A 22407-nucleotide genomic window follows, 5' to 3' on the forward strand; every position below is an offset into this window, starting at 1 on the left:
ATATTAAGAAATTATATCCATCACTATCCATATACTCTGTAAAACTGAATTATGAAACTGAAACTTAAACCGATTCTCATACAAATGGGACTGATGTTGAATCAAAAAGAGAAAATGGCCTATCTTGTCCTTTAGGCTTAAGATTACTCATCTGTGTAATATTAAGGAGAGCAAGTATTTGTAGCGAATGTTGGTGCAAATATTTTCCACAGATACATTAAATCAAAATGTTTTTTAATCAAATCAATAATTTTGTTTAATAAATTCTTACTATTACTTTGGGTGGGGTCTTTTACATGCAAAGAAACCTCAAATAGAACGTCATAAAAATGTAACTAACATGCATATCCCTGAAGATTTCATCAGTGAATCACTGCAGGAAGTGAAAGATTATGTTGTCAATAAGGTTGAGGTTTTGGACTATGACACTGATGTCTTGGATAATACAGATGTGCAGGTAAGACCATTCTTATTTTCTTAGGCCAATTCCTGCTTGTTAAAATAACATTTGAAAACCAATGTTTGTAGCAATACTAGAAGACAAATCATAATTGAATAAACATTAATATGAATAAAGGAATTTAGATAAAAAACTTTTGCATTACTACATTGAATTGAACAAATTGATTATGTCTAATGAATAAATATAAAGAATTGCTTCTATAGTTCTGTAAGTGTTGCCACTGTGACAAGGCAATCTTATGGTGCAGGAAAGAATGAAATATTGTTAGACACAAAAATAGTCACAAATTGAAATCCACTCTGAGTTACAAATAGAAAGGAAGTTTATTAGACTTCACATCCAAGTCTAAAAAAAATAACGGTTTGCGAAGCGTGGTGGATTCAGGAAGGCAATGCAATGTAGCCAAGCACTGAACCACACCCCAAATTCCAAAATCACATATTATTATACATCCTATCGCAACGCCCCATTCCCTCCCCCATGGCCCCATTGGTTTAGGCTTTAGAGGTTACAATCTATCAGAAGCGCCTAAACAGAATACATTATACTAATAAGATCCCTCCCCTGCTATCCTATATCAATTCTAGAGGAGAGATGTCTCCCATCTTCTACACCTGTTAGATCCAGTAGTGGTACCAGGCACCAAAAGGTACTTTAAAACAATTTCTAGATGGTGATTCACACTGGGCCCCATGGTAACTCCTGTTCTCCCCCTTCCTCCACCTGAGGCTTGTATGTTCCCTGTATACTCAAAGCATCTACTCAGGCAATTGATTATACAATGATAATTATAAAATATAAAATATGATTACATGATAATACTAAAAGCATATATATTTTTATTTTTAAATATTCTCCCACAAATCCACCCTTTTTCTTTTTACCCATTCTTTAAAAATAAAACATTAAAATTTTTACCAAATTTCTTTATATTTCTAATGTCTTTTCATATTCTGAAAAATTAGTTTCATTGATTTGTGTAAGGTTATACATTTTTCTCCCTAGTGATTCCTTCTGATTACTGTGTGTTATTCCTTCTACAGTATTCTGAACAATATTCTTAATGAGAGGGATGAGACAAGGTAAAAACATTAATCCCATAATGATTATTATAAGCATGAATAAAGCTTGCTTCCAGTTTCTAAAAATTCCCCCTAAAAATCCCCCTTCATCTAAAAGACCAGTCCAAGTCTGGACTGGAACATGTACAAGTTGTCTCATTTCAGTGGTTAATTGCTGTACCACTGTACCTGTTTCATCTATTTGTAAGCAACAATTAGTTAAATTAAACTTCCCACATACCCCTTCTTCTTTAGCTAATATATAAGCTAATGCTAATCTATTTTGATACACAACCACTCTAAGCTTATCAGTAGTTTTTGCCAAAATATTTAAAGCAGTATCTATTTTTCTTCCAACTAATTCTAACACAGCCTGTAATCTTATTATTCTGTTTAACATATAAATGGGTGTTCTATATCCCCAAGATCCATCTTCGGCCCAAGTAGCAGGCCCATAGACACACACGATCTTTTCTGGTGTCCACTCATTTCCTCTCATTGTTTCAACATTACATGGAATATCTATCCCAAATCCATAACTTACTACTTCAGCATGGTTCTTAGTGATTTCCAACTCCATCGTATTAGTTCCGTATATTCTGTTAAATTTGGTAATACCACTACATCCTGCATAACCCCCTGCAGTGTAATCACACACACAACTCCACCCTGAACATTTAACAGATCCCCCACAAGGTGACCATTGATTGGGGTTCCCATTTGCAAAGTTCAAATTAGTGGGACATATATATATTTATGATTTTGTTTATATGCAGAGATCCAACTAGAGTCCCCACACTTTGTGGCGAGAGGAGATAAACTTAATATTGTACAGGCATCAAACCGTATTAAAGCCTTTTCTGTCCCTTTTTCTAATATTTTTGTGGAATTAACATATATTAATCTTTCTTCACCTTCAGGTCTCTGTCTTGCTCCTGTTTTAGCTAGACCTACATATATACTAAAATTGAAATATGTTGGCATTGATGGATCATAACATTGTATCTTCTTGTCTTCTCCCTTACAAACTGAATATTGTGGGTTATTTAATTGACACATAGATTGAAATATACATCCCTTAGGTGCTTGGGTATGATATACCAAGGTTTTAATTACTGCGTTTCCTTTGGTGGCATTCGTAATGCAGGCTTCACATCCTTCTGTTTTTGTTGCTCTCCTATATCGTTCTCTAGAAAGAGAGAGATAGATAACCATGGACAAATATACAACACTAAGGATTTTCATTTTAGTCACTCTCGTTGTTCGTCCTGGAGTAGTTATCTTTTAAAGTATATAGTATATTCCTCAGAAGGTTTCAATTTCCAGAATATTCTTCACATCTGGTACATCTTAAACAGTCAATACAATGGAAACAGCAACAACAATCAGCATGACATGGGATTTTGGGCACAAGACAAAGGAAAACAGCAAACCCTAATTCCACCCAGTCATAGATCTGGTTTGGACATTCAATTACTGTCGCTTGAGAGTGATCTCTAAAGGTTCTGGATTTGGAACACAGGTCCACTGTTCTTTTGGTTCAGCTACTGGTCCCTTCACTCGTGTGTAGTGGGTCTACCCTTTTTCTTTCGTCCGGACTGCAGTTTCAGAGGTCAGCAACACTGGAATGGTCCTTCCCACTTAGGTTGCAGTTTTCCCTCCTTCCACGTTTGGATCAGGATCCACTGTCCCACCTCAAACTTGTGGACAGGAAATTTCAAAGGGGGTATTTGGATCAGCAAGCCTTGTTTCCTGATATAAGGCAAAGCAGAAAACAGCCCCAGTATCTAATTCTTTATAAACATGTCATTAATTTTCATATTGTGGAATTTCCCACTTGAGATAATTTAAAATCAACCTGAATGCATTGAAATAGCCTCGCCATTAGATGTTATAGAGCATTTTATATATTTGTCTACATATCATATAATCAACCACATATTAACCATAGAAAAGTATCAATTATTCCTCCCCTAGCCATTCCTTTTGTCCGTATTTACAAACACATTGCTTAGTAAAGAGCCAACAAAGGAGCGCTCACCAACTCTGATTGAGTTTGTTTGCATACAAATCTTTATTCAAAACAACATAGCTCATTTATAATCCCAAAATTTTTCTCAACTCCTTCGTTTTAAACAAGGGTTGAATTACAATTCCTTCAATTCTCTTAGATATTATGTTTTTATCAGTGTGTCCTGCACACAGACATAAAAACATAAAAATAAAACAACAGTATAGGTGTATTCAAGTTCTTCTCATATTTCATTACTATAAGAATAGGTATTAAATTTCACATCCACCCCACCTTCCTCCCAAAGCAGAATTCCAAGCGGAGAAAAAAAAGTTAAAACGAGCAGCCCCCCCCTTTTTCTTTCTGTTTCTCGCTCTTAAAGCAACACAGCCAGCTGAAAACGAAAGGGAGAGAATAGCTTTCTCTCCTTCACATGAATTTGCCATAAATTCTCTCACACATTCTCCATGGAACTCTTCTCATGCAAACACTTGCTAAAACAATAAAATCTGCAGTTTAGATGGGGGAGAAACTCACTCACACACACACACCACAGAGACAGGATCAGCATATCCACACATTTACTTCCATTCAAACTGCTTGTATAAACACTTTCACATAGAGATATTTCATTTCATACTTTCTCTTGACAAATCAATAACTATTATAATTTCAAGGAGCTGTTCAAAAGCCAATGAGCTCCTTTCCCTCCCTTAGTAAAAACTATCCTCTTCTTCCCACACTGAGTAAACTTGCTGTTCTCTCGCGTGTTTAGGGCAATCTTTTTTTAAAAGTGGCCCTTCATTCCACATCCAAAGCACGTTCTCTCCTTATTCTGGTATCCACCCCGAAATCCTCCAAATCCCCTTCCTCTACTCCCATTAACATACTGATTCCTTTCATCCCTCCTATATCTTGTCTCAAAGGGACTCTGCTTATCCCCAAACTCTCTTCTAGGAGGTTTTTCCTGCTTCATCACTTGCTGTATTGTTGCTACCATCCTCTTACTTTCTGCCTTAGTTTCTCTGTACTTCTCTGAACATACACTTTCTGAGCCTTTGGCTGTTGTTGGGGCCAGGTTCTAATTCCTCCCACCAAACAAAGCAACACAAATTCACCACATCTTCTTTAGTCAAATTTAATCTATCAATTATCTTATTATAAGGTGACTTACCCCAATTACTTAGTAGGAGTCCTAAAGGACTCCCTGTATCTATGCTCAACCTAGGATTCTTCCTAGTTTTCTTCACACATTTCCTTCTGGGAACACTCCGAGAATTGCCCATACTGGTTTACCGTACTATTATCTTATCCTTACCAACCTAATGAGACCAACTTTCGCTTCACCAAGCTCCTGCTTCTCCCTTTTTCTCCACCAATCCTCTCATGAGGGTATGGCAAAAAGGATCAGCTCCCACACCGTCTTGCTACCTCCTGTGGTACTTGGGACGTCTTATGCACTCCTCTCACAGATCTCAGATTCAAACAGTCCTACCCAGTCCACCGGCCACCCCAGATATTACTCACCTAGGTCCGTGCATGAAGTTACCCAGTTTTTCCTGAGTCCGGCAGGTTCCCTCACCCTTCGTTTCTATTTGCAACTTCTATTTAGGTTCGTAGGGCTCTAAGGTTCACTCAGTACCTACCATTCCTGGAGTTCGAAGCTGGACTGTTGAACTCGACAGGGCATGCCTTCCACATTGTCCTCCAAGTTAGGGAGTCCCAAACGAAATCCCATTGAGTCCCGGGTTTCGGCACCAAAATTGTTAGACACAAAAATAGTCACAAATTGAAATTCACTCTGAGTTACAAATAGAAAGGAAGTTTATTAGACTTCACATCCAAGTCTAAAAACAATAACGGTTTGCAAAGCGTGGTGGATTCAGGAAGGCAATGCAATATAGCCAAGCACTGAACCACACCCCAGATTCCAAAATCACATATTATTATACATCCTATCGCGATGCCCCATTCCCTCCCCCATGGCTCCATTGGTTTAGGCTTTAGAGGTTACAATCTATCAGAAGCGCCTAAACAGAATACATTATACTAATAAGATCCCTTCCCTACTATCCTATATCAATTCTAGAGAAGAGATGTCTCCCATCTTCTACACCTGTTAGATCCAGTCGCGGTACCAGGCAGCAAAAGGTACTTAAAAACAATTTCTAGATGATGACTCACACTGGGCCCCATGGTAACTCCTGTTCTCCCCCCTTCCTCCACCTGAGGCTTATATTTTCCCTATATACTCAAAGCATCTACTCAGGCAATTGATTATAAAATGATAATTATAAAATATAAAATTTGATTACATGATAATACTAAAAGCATATATATTTTTATTTTTAAATATTCTCCCACAATATGACAAAATCAGTCCCCTTTCCACCCTCGGTCCACTTTTGTGCTGTGGAAGTCCAACTGCACTCAAATGTAACTCAGCGATGAGATTAATGAAAAGATAATACTTTTGCTTCATTTATGTCTTTCAGGTAATGAATGTCAGGAAATGAATGTTTTGATAACTATCCTGCTTGCTTCTACAGAGCAGATCTAAAATATGCTTTCTGATTTCATGTGGAGGTCTTTATATGTTTCATGTAAGAATCTAACTACAGTGCTATAACTACAGTGAATGAAAATTGTCTTATTTTCAGGTTGTAAAGAAGGATAATGAATTAGAAGACTTAAAAAGTCAACTTGCTGAACTGCAGCAAAAGTTTCATTTATTGAGTAATGTGGACCAAAGGTTAGAGACTTTAGAGAAGAAACTACAAGGGAAAATTGTTATAGAAGAGAATGAGTGGAATAATCTTTTGAGCCGTGTCCTCCTTCTTGAAACACAACTGTTGCTTCATTCCAAAACAGTATGTTTTATTATGTACTTTCCTCTTTGTTAAAAATTGGAAATACAATAGTCTAATATTTAATATTACATTTTCTTTTTAGAGGTTATCTGGCTTAGCTATTAATTCAGATAGCGCAGACTCTCCCTATTTTATACTGTCATGAGGTTATCAAAACTAAAGAATGTTTCTTTTACAAAGACAACCTTCTAAAATATTTTTCAATTATAATGGAAAGCCTATAGAAAATACTGAAAATTGTAATTCTATTCCAACTGCTGCTCTTATTTGTACATTTATTATTACTTCATATTAATGAACATAATTGTTAATTGTTAATACAGTTTCCTGTATTACTTGAAATTTCTTTATTTTAAGTAATTTATTTTTAATACATTTCTAATGCTATACTAAAATGACATACAGGTTTCTGCTTCTCAAAACATTATTTTAAAATTGTAAATTTAAACCAGAGAATGTATAACAAGAGGCATTATTTTCATGTTCAACACAGGCAGGATCAGTATTGCTTTTCTTAGTGTTTGCCCTGCATGGTTTCAGGGTCTGATTGGTTTTGCAAGAGATAGTTTGTTTATCAGTTAGCTGGTCACAGAGTCTGATACTGTTAGAAGAGAATGAATCTCAGCTGGATTCTGAGGGAGAAATAGAAGCTGTGTCTCACTGCTCTTAGTCTACCATCTTAACCATTATACTCCCCTGGCTCTCTTAGTGTATGAAAGTACATTTGGGGATATTATTATTATAATAATAATAATAATAATAATAATAATAATAATAATAATAATAATAATAATAATAATAATACGAAATTAACTGTTCACAGAAACAGAATTGGACGAACTGCAAAGGTTTACCCAGGGCAAAGAAACCAAAGCCTTACCAGAAGTAATTCAGAATGTAGAGGCAAACCAGGGGGAATTGGCAGCGAAGGAATCCAGCAGAGATATACAACTGTTCTCATTTGGAAACCAGGCACCTCTTCCTAAGAAAGAACAAACCCCTCTAAATAAAGAAATAAAAGAATTGAAACAAAGAATAACTGAGCATCTAGAACAGCACAAAAACAACAGAATAAGGCTACCTGCATTGAAGCTTGTTCCAAAGAAACAGCTAGCACAAGCATTACAAGATGCAAATACTGCAATATCAAGTATAAGCACCAATTCACTGCAAGAAACAAACCAACTAATGTACAGCACAGCTGCAGTTATAACTGAATACCTGGGGTGCAAAATCAACAAAGAAGAAAAACAAACAAACAGTGTATCACAAAAATGGAAGGTTAGATTAGAAAATAAGATCAGCAAGTTAAGATCACATGCAAGCAAGCTAGAACGGATGAAAGAAAAGAAGCTGAAGAACAAGAAGACTAAAGAATACCTAATCAAGAAATACTACTTAGAAACAAGGAAGATCAAGAAAGCACTGGAAATAATAAAGCAACAAATAACAGCTATAGCCAGGAAAATCAGTAGATATGAAGCTCGAATTGCAAACTATAGGCAGAACCTCCAATTTCAATCCAATCAGAAACGTTTCTACCAATCCATCAATGGAGAAACTGCAAGGAATCAGTCAGTACCTGACAAGGAAGAAACAGTGCAGTTCTGGAAGCAGATATGGGATAACCCAAAGAAATACAACAAGGATGCGGCTTGGTTAAAAGAGGTGGATGCAAATAAAACAGTAGTTGAAATGAAAGAACTAGTAGGAGGAGGAGGAGAAATTGAAAAGTGGCTAACAACTGGGAAAACCTATCTAATAATGAAAAATCCAGCAAAAGGGGCAACACCAGGCAACTACAGGCCAATTACCTGCTTACCAACAACTTTCAAATTACTAACTGGTGTGGTAGCTGATGCAGTACAACAGCATCTAGTTGAAAACAATCTCTTTCCACCTGAGCAGAAAGGAAACCGCCCCAATAGCAGAGGAACAAAAGATCAACTCCTAATAGACAAAATGATCTTGGAAAACTGCAAGAGAAGGAAGACCAACCTGAATGTGGCATGGATTGACTACAAAAAGGCATTTGACTCTCTGCCACATGACTGGATAATCAAATGCCTAGAAATAACAGGAGTCAGTAGAAACATCAGAAAATTTGTGCAAAGATCGATGGCACAATGGAAGACACAGTTGCAGATCAATGGTGAGAGACTGGGAGAGGTTAATATCAAGAGAGGAATATTTCAAGGAGATTCATTGTCACCATTACTATTTGTTATTGCACTGTTTCCTCTGTCAACAATACTGAATAACTCAGGACATGGCTATCAAACATCAAAAACATCTGCCAGACTATCCCATCTCCTTTACATGGATGATCTGAAGCTGTATGGAAAAACATCATCTGAAATAGAATCGCTGCTCAACACTGTCCGTATATATAGCCAAGATATTGTAATGGAGTTTGGCTTGGACAAATGTGCCACACTTACTATCAAACAAGGAAAAATAGTGAAAATTGAAGGAATCAAGATGCCCCACGAAAATAACATTAAGAGTCTGGATGAGGAAGAGTACTACAAATACTTGGGTATCCTTCAAGCTGACAACATCAAGCACACTGAAGTCAAGAAAAAGATTAGAGGTGAATACATCAAGAGAGTGAAGAAGATCTTAAAGTCCAAACTCAATGGAGGAAATACCATAAAGGCAATCAACACCTGGGCAATTCCAGTCATTAGGTACACAGCTGGAATAGTGGACTGGACTCAAGCAGAACTAAAAGCAATGGATAGGAAGACCAGAAAAATAATGACAATGAATCATGCCCTTCATCCACGCAGTGACATTGACAGACTTTATCTACCAAGGCAAATAGGTGGGCGTGGAATGCTACAAGTACATCAGATGGTTGAAGAAGAAAAAATGGCTTTGGAAGAATATCTGAAGAACAATGATGAAGATGCACTGAAATTAGTATATCAGGAAGGCTTACTAACTACTGGAGAGACCAAACTGGCCTACAAGAAAGACCAAATGAAGAACAGAATAGAGGCATGGGAAGACAAAGCACTACATGGCCAATACATGAAAAAAATAGCTGGGAAAGCAGATAATAATAAAACCTGGCAATGGCTAAGAGCAGGAAAATTGAAGAAAGAGACCGAGGGACTAATTCTGGCTGCACAAGACCAAGCCTTAAGGACAAATGCATACAAAGTCAAAATTGAGAAGACAGCAACAGACAGTAAGTGCCGCCTATGCAAAGAAGCTGAAGAAACAGTGGACCACCTGGTAAGCTGTTGCAAGAAGATCGCACAGACTGACTACAAGCAGCGGCATGACAAAGTAGCAACAATGGTGCATTGGGAGATCTGCAAAAAATATCATTTGCCTGTAAGCAAAAACTGGTGGGATCATAAAATAGAGAAAGTCATAGAAAATGATAAAATTAAACTGCTCTGGGACTTCAGAATTCAAACAGACAAGCACCTGCAACATAACACCCCAGACTAACAATTATCGATAAGAAAGACAAAAATGTCTGGATAGTGGACGTGGCAGTGCCTGGAGACAGCAGAATAGACGAGAAAGAACTGGAGAAGATCACAAAATACAAAGACCTACAAATGGAAATAGAAAGACTGTGGCAAAAGCAAGCAAGGGTAGTACCAATAGTAATAGGCTCCTTGGGTGCAATCCCAAAACAAATTGAGCACCACTTGAACACCACTGGCATTGACAAATTCGCTATTAGTCAATTGCAAAAGGCGGCCTTACTAGGAACTGCTTCCATCCTGCGACGATATCTGTAATACCATCAAACATCCACATCTGCCTAGCCAAGGTCCTGGGTAAGGACTCAATAGGTAGACAAAATGCCAAATCCAGTGTGAACATCTGGCTGACTATGCGATGATCCATAATAATAATAAAGTTAGAAGGGACCTTGGATGTTATCGAGTCCAACCCCCTGCTCAGGCAGGAAACCCTACACCATTTCGGACAAATGGCTGTCCAGTGTCTTCTTAAAAACTTCCAGTGTTGGAGCATTTACCACTTCTGGAGGCAGGTTGTTCCACTGGTTAATTGTTCTAACTGTCAGGAAGTTTTTCCTTAATTCTAGGTTGCTTCTCTCCTTGATCAGTTTCCATCCGTTGCTTCTTGTGCTGCCTTCAGGCGCCTTGGAGAATAGCTTGACTCTCTCTTCTTTGTGACAGCCCCTGAGAAATTGGAACACTGCTATCATGTCACCCCTCGTCCTTCTCTTCGTTAAACTAGACATACCCAATTCCAGCAACCATTTCTTATATGTTTTAGCCTCCAGTCCTCTAATCATCTTTGTTGCTCTTCTCTGTACTCTTTTTATTTTTCTTTAATGCAAGAATTTTGTATTCAGATCAAAAAATCCCAGTAACTGTTTTAAATAGAAAAAAAGTAATAGATCTAGTCCATGAAAGTTACATGATCAAGTCAATGGTATAGTACTGAATTTCTGATAATGAGACATAAGCTATGCAGTTGTTACTATATTTGATGTACTCCGATTTGAAACATGATCTACAAAAATATCACTTTATTTCAGGTTACATAATGTTTCAATTCAGGGTTTGAAGATTATGTTAATCACATAGTGCCTATTCATGGATTCTGATACTGTAACTCCAGTAAAATAGGAAGATTGGATTTATATACCTAAGACTGTGATTCATGAATTAATGATAATTTTTGAAAATTAAGGCTATTTAGTATGTTACTAATGTGTTATAAAAATGATTATAATATAATTATTGCAGAAGTAGGACTGAAAAATTCAAAATAACTATTGTTTTACCACTACAGAGTTATTACCATAATGGTAAAATATTTTATAATTTCAGGCTGATTTATATACAGAATTAAATAATGTGAGTGAAGAAGATTCTTCTAGCAGAAACACGATTCCATCTTCTTGTGGTAAGTACTTGTTGCAACTTTCCTCAATCTGTGTTTTTTATTTTTTTTTTTGTAAAGCTATTCATTTAAATATGCTACATTGCATGGAAATTTAGTCAAACTGAATTTTAATTACTGTAACATATAGAGTAGTCACTTTTTAAATACTGCCTTATTGTTATTTAGCAAATTGACTTGGTATTTAGATTTTAGTTATTTCAATGTTTTTAATAAGATTTTCCGAGAAGAAAAATAAAAAATTGCTGACAAATATGTTCTGTTGTACTCTCAGAGAAAGAGTCTGAATCGGGAACAAATTTAATCTGTCTCTGTAGTTTCAACTCTATTGATTAGTATTTTTATTAAAATATCGATTTTTCCTATTCTCTAAAGCATTATATTTTGATAGTAAGCTACAGTACTTCTGTAGAAGTACTAACCTATAAATTAATGTTAATGTGTGGCAGTTGGAAAAGTTTTAAAGTATAATAAAATACAGATGCTGTTTCTAAGCTCTGAGATCAATCAGCAAGTTTCATATGTTTTCTCTCTTTACACACAATTAACTATTATTTTCTCAATATGAAAAGATTGGCATTTCCATAGAGGGTTTTGTTGTTTTATAAAAATAATCTATAGCTACATCAAACACTTTCTAACATAGTGGTTCTCAACCTGTGGGTCGGGACCCCATTTGGGGTTGAATGACCATTTCACGGGGGTCGCCAAACAACGCAGTCCGCCATTTTTTCCCCCGTTTTCTTAGCTGTGTTACTCCCTTTTATTCTATTGGCTTTTGAAAGCCAATAGAATAGACTCTCTTGAATAGAGTCTAATTCTATTGGCTTTCAAAAGCCAATAGGAATTGCCCAGGCTGTCTCTGCCCTGCTGAGCCCGCCAAAAGTCCCATTCTACAAACGGTGCTGCAAGTTATCTGCAGGGAAGGCGAGCTGTCTGGAAGTTTCCACCCCTCCCTGCTGAGCAACTACTAAAAATGTAAGTAAAAGAGGGCCAGGAGTGGGAAGTGGGAGGCTGGTGGCCCCAGCCGGTGGTCGGCCTGCGCTGTCTCTGCTGCTTGCCAGCTAAGCCTCGGCCGGCGCAGGGGCGGCACCACGCATGCGCGGCGCTCCCAGGCAGGGAAAGTCCTTGACTTACGACCGGTTTGGTAGTCCTTGACTTACGACCAGTTGGGGGTCGTGGCATTAAAAAGGTTGAGAACCACTGTTCTAACAGAAGCAGAGAAATTACAGATTCACATTATATTTCTTTGAACTCTGTAGAAAAGGTTTATGTTGGGAAAGATTGTACAAGTAATTTATCAGGTTGCATTGATTACAATACGGTAGTAATTTACATTATATTCACATCTGAATTCATCTGAGAACATTGCTTTATAAGTCCTTACCAGTTTCTTTTATGAATATATTCTGTAAATCAGACTATATGATAATTAGCCCAATTAAAGTGTGTAAAGGCAAAGCTGATCTTTAAAATGTGAATTTATTCCCAGATAAAGAGAAAGTAGAATTGCCAGACAGTCCTCATCAGTCATCTGGATATAGTTCATTGTTATCTGCAGATCCATCTCCCAAAGCCCTGGCTGTTAGTGATGATGTGTCAGAGGTTTCAAAAGTAAGTTAAAACTGGCACATATATATTTTGGCACAGCTGCAGAAAGTTTGTGATTTTATTTGTTGTTGATAATGTAAGTGTATAAAGTTAAAATTCTTGCTTTTAAATTGCTTTTAAATTGTAGGAAACAACAATCCAAAAAATGGAAAGAATAAACAAAATGTAAGTAAGAGGATTCAGTTTTATTTTTTAGCAAACAAGATTTCAAATGTAGATACAGAATACAGAAAACAATGTAATGGATATCAGATGAAGTGAACAGAATCTTTCATTACATGCAGCCATAAACTTCTATTTGCTATTTTAGATATGTATAAATGCATAAAAATGCACAAAGAAAATCTCATTTCAATTTCACTTGAACACACCACTCAGAGTTAGTGGACATTGTACTTTAACTGAAATTCCTCTTCCTCATTAAATTATGAGTGTACTGTACATGTGTTTTCCATACTCCTATGAGGTAGTATTTTCTTAAAATTGTACAATTGATCAATGGACAATGGATCAAACTAAAGTTCTTTATTATTAAAGCATCACATATTGTTTTCCAAAATAATTTTTGTTTTTGGAAGACAATATGAGATGCTTTAATAATAAAGTTTAAAGTATTTATTTGCTGAACTTTTTTTTTCTATTAGAAGTGCTTTACTGGATTAAGTAGTAATCTGGTTTGAAAAAGCAGTGATGTTTTGTTGGAAAGTATTTTTTTAAAGCTCATAATTTTTAATTTTCTGCTGTGAAATATTTAAACTATTATTGATTTTTAAAATTAAAAACTAATTTAACATAATGGAATATGTCTGTTCAATCATATCTCTATGAAGTTACATAAATTTACCAATTTTTAATATAGATACAAAATTGCTACTGTTTTTATATTTTGGAAGAGTCATTTAACTTTGTTTACGTATTTTATGTCTTAAGGGTTGAGGAAACTTCGGAATTGTTGAAGATTTCACGTAACACCTCTTCAGAGTATTCTGTTCAGCCAGAGCACTGAAAGTAATTATGTGTGTCCTTGAATTTTTTTAGAACTCTTTTGTTGTGTTTGGGATTGAAATTATTTAAACTATATATATACACACATACACACACATATACACATGTGTGTGTGTGCCATAGATATGTATCATTTCATTACAAATAACTCAATATGTGGCAACATTAATGTACTCAGTCTATTTTTGTAACAAAATTTGCTGGCATTAGGTTAAATGGTATATAGTTTTAAAGAACTGGCTCAATGACTATATTTTATATTTTGTTGGAAATTTTCTATCTGTGGCTTGCATATTATACCTAAGGAAAATATATGTGTGCCATCAATAAAGTGTGCAAGCCTTTTACACATATTGTATATATATTGTTTTTTAATGTATCTTAAATACATTTAGATATATTTTAATATTTATCTGTGAACAGAGCAGAATACATTTCAGATTTCAGCGTGCATGATAAAGTAAAGGCTATTTTGATAAAAGTTATTTAATACATAAATAAGATTTTGAGATTTTGACTGGCAAATATGATGAATATTTTAGTGCTTGATAACCTGACACATTTTAAGATCAGTAGGACAGATGGAGACCATTGGGTTGGTATATAAAAATGCGTACTTTTATGATTTGAAGCTGTATAAATGATTCTTTGGAGATTAAAGTCAGTGTAAAATAGTCATAAATATGATTTATTTGGTGAGAAATACCTAAGGAATTGGGGAAAGGAATAAACGTCTTTAAATTGTTTCATATTTATATGTTACATTGGGAAGTTTTTAATTATATTAATCATACTTCCATATGTTCATATCAAAAGATATTTATCACATTTATCATTCATATTTTTTTAATAACATGTTTCCTGAAAATAAGACCAAGTCTTAATTTTTTTTTTTTTGGCCTCCAAAAGAGGCACCAGGTCTTATTTTTGGGGTAGGCCTTACCTCACCTTTGGCACTGAAAGCCCCACCCAGCAGGTGTACTTCTTCTGGGGCTGAAGTTCTGCAGCTGCATTCAGGCCTGCATTTTGCAATTAGGCCTTTCCAGAAGGCCTAAACAGTCACGTACCAAGCAATGGATTCAAACCATAGCTTGGTGCTCGGCTGTTGAGGTCTTGCAGAACCGAGCTCTGGATTGAATCCATAGCTCGGTTCTTGGCTGCTCAGGCATTCCGGAAAGCCCTGTGACTGAGAAATGCAGGCCTGGCTGCAGAAGAGGCCTCAGAAGAAGAAGTGGGCCGGCAAGGAGAGGCCTGGCTGCAAGGTAAGTGGGTGCAGGCAGTGGGCAGCTCAACACCCCACCCCTGCCCTAGCTTGTGCCTCGCCCCAAAACTAGGGCTTATTTTTGGGATAGGGCTTATATTAAGCCCACCCCCAAAATCAAGCTAGGGCTTATTGTTGGTGTAGGTCTTACTTTGAGGAAAACACAAAAATGTGGGAAAGCAGTTTCTGTATAGTAATTGGGGGGGGGAAGGGAGGCAATAGCCCCTGTGTTAAACCAGCTTAAATAGATTAGTTTATCTGTTTAAGCTAGTTTATACTGTGTCTTAGCTGTTTCTTAAAAGGAAGTTTCTCAAAAGTTAATCATATTCCCAGTTTGTAAAAAGTAAAGCAGAAGTATAATCTTTCTAAGTAAATATATCTCTATTTAGCTAACCACATAATATTAATAGTATAGTCCTACTATACTAAGTAATATTTTAAGTAATTAAGTACTATTTTAAGTAATTAATTCAAATTGCTTTTCACAATATTGGGATATTATTAAGCAATGTGGAATTACATCATTATTTATATTTATTCAACTATGTATAATAGAATTGTTAATATTCTTTTTATTTCTGTTGGAAGTAAGAACAAATTGAGAAGACACATTTATTACATGAAAGATATTTTTCCCTAACCAAATTTTCAGTGGTAAGAATTATGACAGTAATTGACCCCGGAATTATGGTCCTAAGTCATGGAAGTCATTAAACAGGTCATCAAGCTACCGTACCTGATTTATCTTTTTTGCAGCAGCAATTAAGCGAATGCCATGGTCATTAAGAGAACCTATTTTCTTCAATGAGTGTTTTTTGCTGAGAGTAAATGCTATAAATCAGCAAAAACCCCACTGAAAATAAGTCATGTGACCATAGGATGCTGCAAATGGCCATATATGCGAGCGGGTTGCGAAGTGCTCAAAATGTGACTACAAGTGGATGGCTGTCCAAACTCTGGAACTGGTCATAAGGAGCTCTGAGGAGCTCTATTGTGAAATTGAATGCCTGTAAGCTGCCTAGAATTGCCTTCGTGAGATGGGCTGCATGGAAGTTTAATAAATAAAAACATTGAATGGTCACTAAACAATTGGTTGTTAAATGAGAGCTAGCTCTATAGCATTAAATAATTTTACTTACAACAAGAATAAAAGAGGAAATCAAGCATATAAAACAGTATAAAATTTCCAGTTTTTGAATAGTGATAAAGTTCTTCAGATTAATTAAATTAGTTAGAACAGATACTATACTTGATCTTAGCCAAAACTCATAGACTAACTGCACAATTGACAGCGATAAATTATTCAGGGATCAATCCTATAACTACATAAAATATCAGTTCCATTTCTAATAAGTTTGCTCAAAATTATGTGATTAAAAATTATAAGCATTACAAAATGCAGCACAATTTAATGATCAAGATATCCTTTAAAAGCACTTTTATACATAACAAATTAATTCTATATTTTGGGCATACCATTTCCAACTAAGAACAAAATCTATTTTTTTTCATTTCACATGCACGTTTATTATTTAGTGCATGGTGAGAACATGACAGAAGAGAAGTAAACATCTATACACTCCATGTAATTATAAGCAAAACCTCTAGGGATATGGCAGTGGCCTCATAACTGGATGTCCAATTTAGTTGTCCAGTGATCGCCTCTGGTGTTGTTTCATGCAGATCTTCTAGGGCAGGGGTAGGCAACCTCAGCTCTTTTATGACTCATGGATTTCAACTCCCAGAATTCCTGAGTCAGCATAGCCGACTCAGGAATTCTAGGAGTTGAAGTCCAAGAGACATAAAAGAGCCGAGGTTGCCTACCCCTGTTCTAGGGAATCAGAGAATGCATGTTGTAGGCAATCTTGCTCAATATGTTTAATCATTTGCATATCAGCACAATTGCAACAAGAGGACTCTCCATTCCCACTGATACAGGGCACCTATATCACACGTAATTCTGTTCAATTTTGATCAAACAGAGAAAAGCAGGTCAAAACCAGGTGGTTTGGTAGAGGGATCACTAATGGTCAAGCTCCAAGAAGATATCTTGGACCATTTCTCTTTCCAGGCATCTCAGGGTTAAACTGGGTAAATGTTAAGTGAACAGCTGTTTTCCAAGCTGTCCTATGGGATTTCAATCTTGTGATGAGCTGTGCATTGTCCTGGTGAATAGGGAGGACCTTGTTCTGTATCCTTGATCATAGCCGAACAAGATGTTATCTTCTAATGTGGGGCAGTATGATATTACTTAGTACTGGTAATCAGTGCATAAGAGTGGGATGCAACTTTATAACTAAAGTTACAATCTGAAAAATGTGTTCCCTAAAAAGAATACCAGTATAGTTATAATATAACTTCAAATTAATTAAACAAACTTATGCTGTGGTGGTGCAATGGTTAAAATACAATATCACAGGATAACTTTACATTCCACTGCCAGGCGTTTGATCCTGACTGGCTCTAGGTTGACTCATCCTTCCATCCTTCCGAGGTCTGTAAAATGAGGACTGAGACTGTTGGAGGTAAGATGCTGTCTAATAAAGGAGAATATTTGTAGCTCAGGGTTGACATGAAGGATCCTTGGTGCTCTCTGAGCTTGCTTGTTTTCTTTCAGACATTTTATTACCCAAATTACAATAGATAACATCATGAGTGCTAGTATGGAGTACTGTTTGCTGTCAGTTTATATTCTAGTGGCTTGCCTGTCAGTGTTGGTGGGACTGGTCTTAGACATTGTTTGATTGGACTGTTTGTTGTTGGCTTCTTTGGAAGTTTTTTCATTGGGGTATTGTTTACTTGATTGTTGGTCTGATGTTAACCATTAATCAGACCAATAATCAAGTAAACAATAAAGTGGAAACTGCCAAAGAAGCCAACAGCAAACTGCTCATTCTCCAGCATGATGGATAGAGAATCCACGAATGGGTTGTCTTAATCCTCCTGCTCAAATTAGACTAAGTCTGGAAAGTTGCCATGCCGCCTGCTGGGCTAGAGCACCCCAGTTTACGATTTAGTCTTTTGCTAAGCAGACGTGTAAATTGTGCTCCTTTCCGGATTTAACTGCAGGTTGTATTCTTTCCACTCGTGGATTTTCTTCCTTCATTACCTTAATTGAAAAATAATTGGAATTAATTTGGCTCACTTTCCCTCTAAAATTGAACTTATAAATTTCATCTTGCGCTGAGGGGAATTTCTATCAGCCTTCAGGGTTGCCCTGCAGGCTGCAGTCTCCTGCCCTTCAGGAGAGGCTTCCGAAGACTCAAAATTGCACCAGCTGTGGAGTCGTCCTTGAGGCTTCTTGCTGGAGCTGTCACAGTGATTTCGGCATTCTTCAGTGTTTTCCCTCGTCGTCAGACGATCCCTCACAGAATCGTTTGCCTCTCTTTGAACCGGCTGCCTGATTCGCAGTTCACAGCAGCGCTGAATTTCACCCCTTAAGCCCTTGGACGATCGGCCATTTCGGCCTCTAATCTGATAAGGCCATCACTGAAGGCAGCGTTCCTGCCAGGGCTCTAGATATCATAGTCGGAGGCCGTTAATTTGAGTGCGAAAATAGCATGGCCGCCATTTTGGGCGCGGCACATTTGGCCTGAGCTGCATTCAAGCCTCTAGCCAAGAATTGCTTGAAGGGGACTTCCGGTGGCGATCGCCGCGCTGATGACGGCTTTTTTCCTAGCCACCCGTCTCGGGAATGTGTAAGAGCTGGCAAGACAGCGACCATCAGCTGTTTTGCGGCTTGGAATCTTCATCCCGGGCAAAGGGAAGAAGGTGAGTCTTTTCCGGATAGAAGTTGAGCTCCTCTAGTCTCCCAAAGATTCTTTTTTGGGGAGACGAAGGGTGAGAGCTCCTTCGGAGTCTGGATTAACTCCACATCCCAGGATGCCTTTGTTCTCTGGAACGGGAGAACGAAGCCAGACGCTGCTTCCACATCTGCTGCTTAAGAAGAACTGTGAGTAAAATCTAAAGCAGACGGAGCGGTTCAGGAGGATAAGAACTGTGATGATTCTGAACTTTAACTCAAGAAAGAATTAATATCTTCTCCAGTTATTATTTTAACAAATGGAGTGAGGGAAAAAATGGCAGAGGAATCCTGTTTCTTTGTCTGAAGACTTTCACTTTTACTGGGCAACAAATTTTTAACAATGTAACAGATTTTGCCTATTTAAAGAGTTTTTCCTTTTTATGTAAGGGGGAGTTGTTTTTATTATCCCCTTATTTTATTTTGTTATAAGAAGTGGCTTTTTATTTTTTTCTTTCTTTATCTCTTTCTTTTTAAAATGGCTTCAAAACGTCCTGGAATTTCTTCTCTTCCTAAAGCTTCAATTTCTTCTCCAGTAACTCAGACTATAAAGCAACCTAAGCCTAAATCTCCTCCACCCTCTCCTCCATCTCAGGCACTCACATTTAAAGACTTACAGGATGCTTTACAGGATGCTTTGGAGAAAACTGCACAAAAGATCAAACTTGAGACAGCAGAGCTTTTGGAGCAGAAAAATAATGAGATGAGGGAAGATATTGTGTTGGCTCTCCAGGGGCTTGCTGCTCACGTAGAACGGCTTGATGACCATGTGGATGAAGTGGTTGGAAATGTTGAAAGATTAGAGGATAGAGTTGAAAAAGTTGAGAATAATGTTGATGCAGCACAGAATGAAATTATAATGACACAATATAGAGATATGGAATTTGCTTTGAGAAAAAGAGGATTGAAGGAGAATGTGCAAGAGAATTTGAAAGAAGAAATTGCAGCAGAATTAGCCTCCATTTTGGGATGTGATCCTAAAGAAATGTTGAGAGATATAGAACAATTTTTTAGAGTTAATTCATGGATTGCGAAGCAGAGAAATTTACCAAGAGGTGTGGTTGTTTATTTTTCTGGAAGATCACTTTGCAATGAAATTATACAGACTTTTTATAAGCAAAGATTTCAAATTGCAGCTCAAGATGTTATAATTTTAAAGAAATACCTCCAAAAATTCTTAGAAAAAGAAAGGACTTTGCTTTTTTGGCTGAGGAGCTTAAGAAACAACATATTCAATTCAGATGGGATGTACCTGTTGGCATAGTGGTGAATTATGTTGGCACACATTATAGACTTAACACAATTTTAAAAGCAAGATATTTTTATGTTTCTGTTCTGAAGGCAGGTGCATCACCATCTCCAAGATCTAGAAGAAATGAAAGCAAGTCTGAAGGCCAGTTGGCTGCAGGAGCAATGCCACTAGCAGGAGAAGAATTGCTGGTTGAATCTATGGAGCAGTGTTTGGAGATAAGAGAAGATCCAAGGGAACAGAGAATGACTCGTGCAGCCTATAAACGTAGAGAAAAAGAACAACAAAAGGTAGATGTTGGAGTTACAACACAAGCGGCTACCTCTGAGCCAGTGGGAGGAACAAGGCCGAAGAGGTCATCGACTGCAAACTTAAATGCAGTGTTCCAAAGGCTTCAGGCCACTAAAGATGGCAAAGTTCCTGACGTGGAATGTTAATGGTTTGAATTCACCACAGTAAAGAAAGAAAGTACTTCATTATTTGAAACAACATAAAAATGATGTTATATGTTTGCAAGAGACTCATATTGCGTTAAAGGATCAAAAGTATTTGATCAATTCCCGGCTGGGAGTACATTTTATAGCCTCTGCTCCGCAGAAAAAAGGAAGAGTAGTTATTTATCTGAGGAAAGATTTATCACCAAAGTTAATTGACTCTGATCCACAAGGAAGATATGTTATTATTGATTTATTAGTAAATGGTAAGAGTAGTCTTGTTATTGGACTATATGCTCCTAACAGCAACAAAAATATTTTTATAAGATGATACATCAGAAATTAATTCAATTGGATTATAAATCAGTAATTACGATGGGAGATTGAAATGGTGTTTTAGACTCAAGTAAAGACAAGAAGGGCTCTTTTAAATCTCCCAATCATGCAAAACTACCTAAAGTTTTTTTTGATTTGAAGGATGATCTGGAACTTAGAGACATTTGGCGAGAACGGAATACTGAAGAAAGAGACTTTACCTTTTTTTCAGACAGGCATCAATCTTACTCCAGAATTGACTTTTTAAAATTACTAATGATTTTTTTTCTAGGGTGAAGAATATCAAGATATTCCCCAGAATATTGTCAGATCATAGTCCTGTATGGTTGGAGCTATTTACTGAAGATGGGAATAGAAGGACTTCGAGACTGAATGTAAATTTATTTAGACGTGAGGGGAATATACAGAGATGTAGAGGTTATTTAAAGGATTTTTTTCTTTTGAATATGTATAAGGGTATTTCGATGCCATTGGTATGGGATGCCAGTAAAGCATATATGAGAGGGGTTTTGATTCATATGAATAATGCGCATAGACGCAAACAGATGCAGAAACATAAAGAGTTGGAAGAAGAGATTTAATGTAAGGAAAAGGCTCTTATATTAAATCCATTGGACAATAGCTTAAAGGTTTCTATAACTTTGCTTAAGGAGCAATTCAATATGTTAATAGCGGATCAGATTGCAACTAATTTGAGGTATATGAAACACAATACATTTTGTAATGCAAACAAACCTGATAGGTGGTTGGCTTACCAACTACGAAAGAAACAGAAATCAAGGATTATAGAAAAAATAAATTATAAAGGTAAAGAAGTATATCAACAAAATTTGATTAAAAGGAGTTTTTTAGATTTTTATTCTAAGTTATATGCTAGTGAAAATATACAAGTTTTAGATATAGAAAAGTATTTACAGGAAGCACATTTTCCTAGACTTACTACTGATCAACGAGATGAGATTAATGGTTTGATCACTTCTGATGAGATTATTTGGGCAATTAAGCAATTAAAGGTTGGTAAGGCTCCAGGTACTGATGGATTAACAGCAATTTATTATAAAATGCTATTTGAAGAAATGATAGAACCATTGAAGGAACTTTTTAATAACATTCTGCTGGGAGCAGAAGTACCTCCATCTTGGAAAAGGGCTTTTATATCACTGATTCCAAAGGAGGATCAAGACTTGACTCAACCCAAAATTTATAGGCCTATATCTCTTTTGAATGCAGATTATAAGATTTTTTTCAAAAATATTGGCAAATAGATTAATGTAAGTTTTGAAGCAATTGACCCATAGTGATCAATCTGGATTTATAACTGGAAGATATATGAAATATAATGTAAGACAAATTGTTAATCTAATTGAGTACTTGGACAAGAACAATCAAATCCCTGCGTCTT

At 36.6% G+C, this 22407-nt stretch overlaps 1 protein-coding gene across 6 annotated transcripts in view; it reads left to right on the forward strand.

Moving 5' to 3' along the window:
* The window catches only part of CEP44 (centrosomal protein 44), a 90776-nt gene that overhangs the window by 8447 nt on the left and 59922 nt on the right, over positions 1 to 22407 (forward strand). For 3 of the 6 annotated variants that reach the window (XR_005557358.1, XM_039348831.1, XM_039348832.1), the window contains exons 6-11: positions 305 to 457; positions 6196 to 6405; positions 11235 to 11310; positions 12800 to 12921; positions 13046 to 13083; positions 13849 to 13926. Coding sequence is in view for 5 of the 6 variants with exons in the window: in XM_039348831.1 (XP_039204765.1) it covers positions 305 to 457; positions 6196 to 6405; positions 11235 to 11310; positions 12800 to 12921; positions 13046 to 13083; positions 13849 to 13924 (675 nt within the window). In the remaining variant the exon portion in view is untranslated. Of the gene's footprint in view, positions 1 to 304; positions 458 to 6195; positions 6406 to 11234; positions 11311 to 12799; positions 12922 to 13045; positions 13084 to 13848; positions 14277 to 17627; positions 17641 to 22407 lie in introns of those variants that run through there. The other 3 variants (XM_039348833.1, XM_039348829.1, XM_039348830.1) reach the window with 2 other exon arrangements.

The sequence above is a fragment of the Crotalus tigris genome, unplaced genomic scaffold (assembly GCF_016545835.1).
Source record: "Crotalus tigris isolate CLP2741 ecotype Arizona unplaced genomic scaffold, ASM1654583v1 scf7180000018183.1131761, whole genome shotgun sequence".
Classification (NCBI taxonomy): domain Eukaryota; kingdom Metazoa; phylum Chordata; class Lepidosauria; order Squamata; family Viperidae; genus Crotalus; species Crotalus tigris.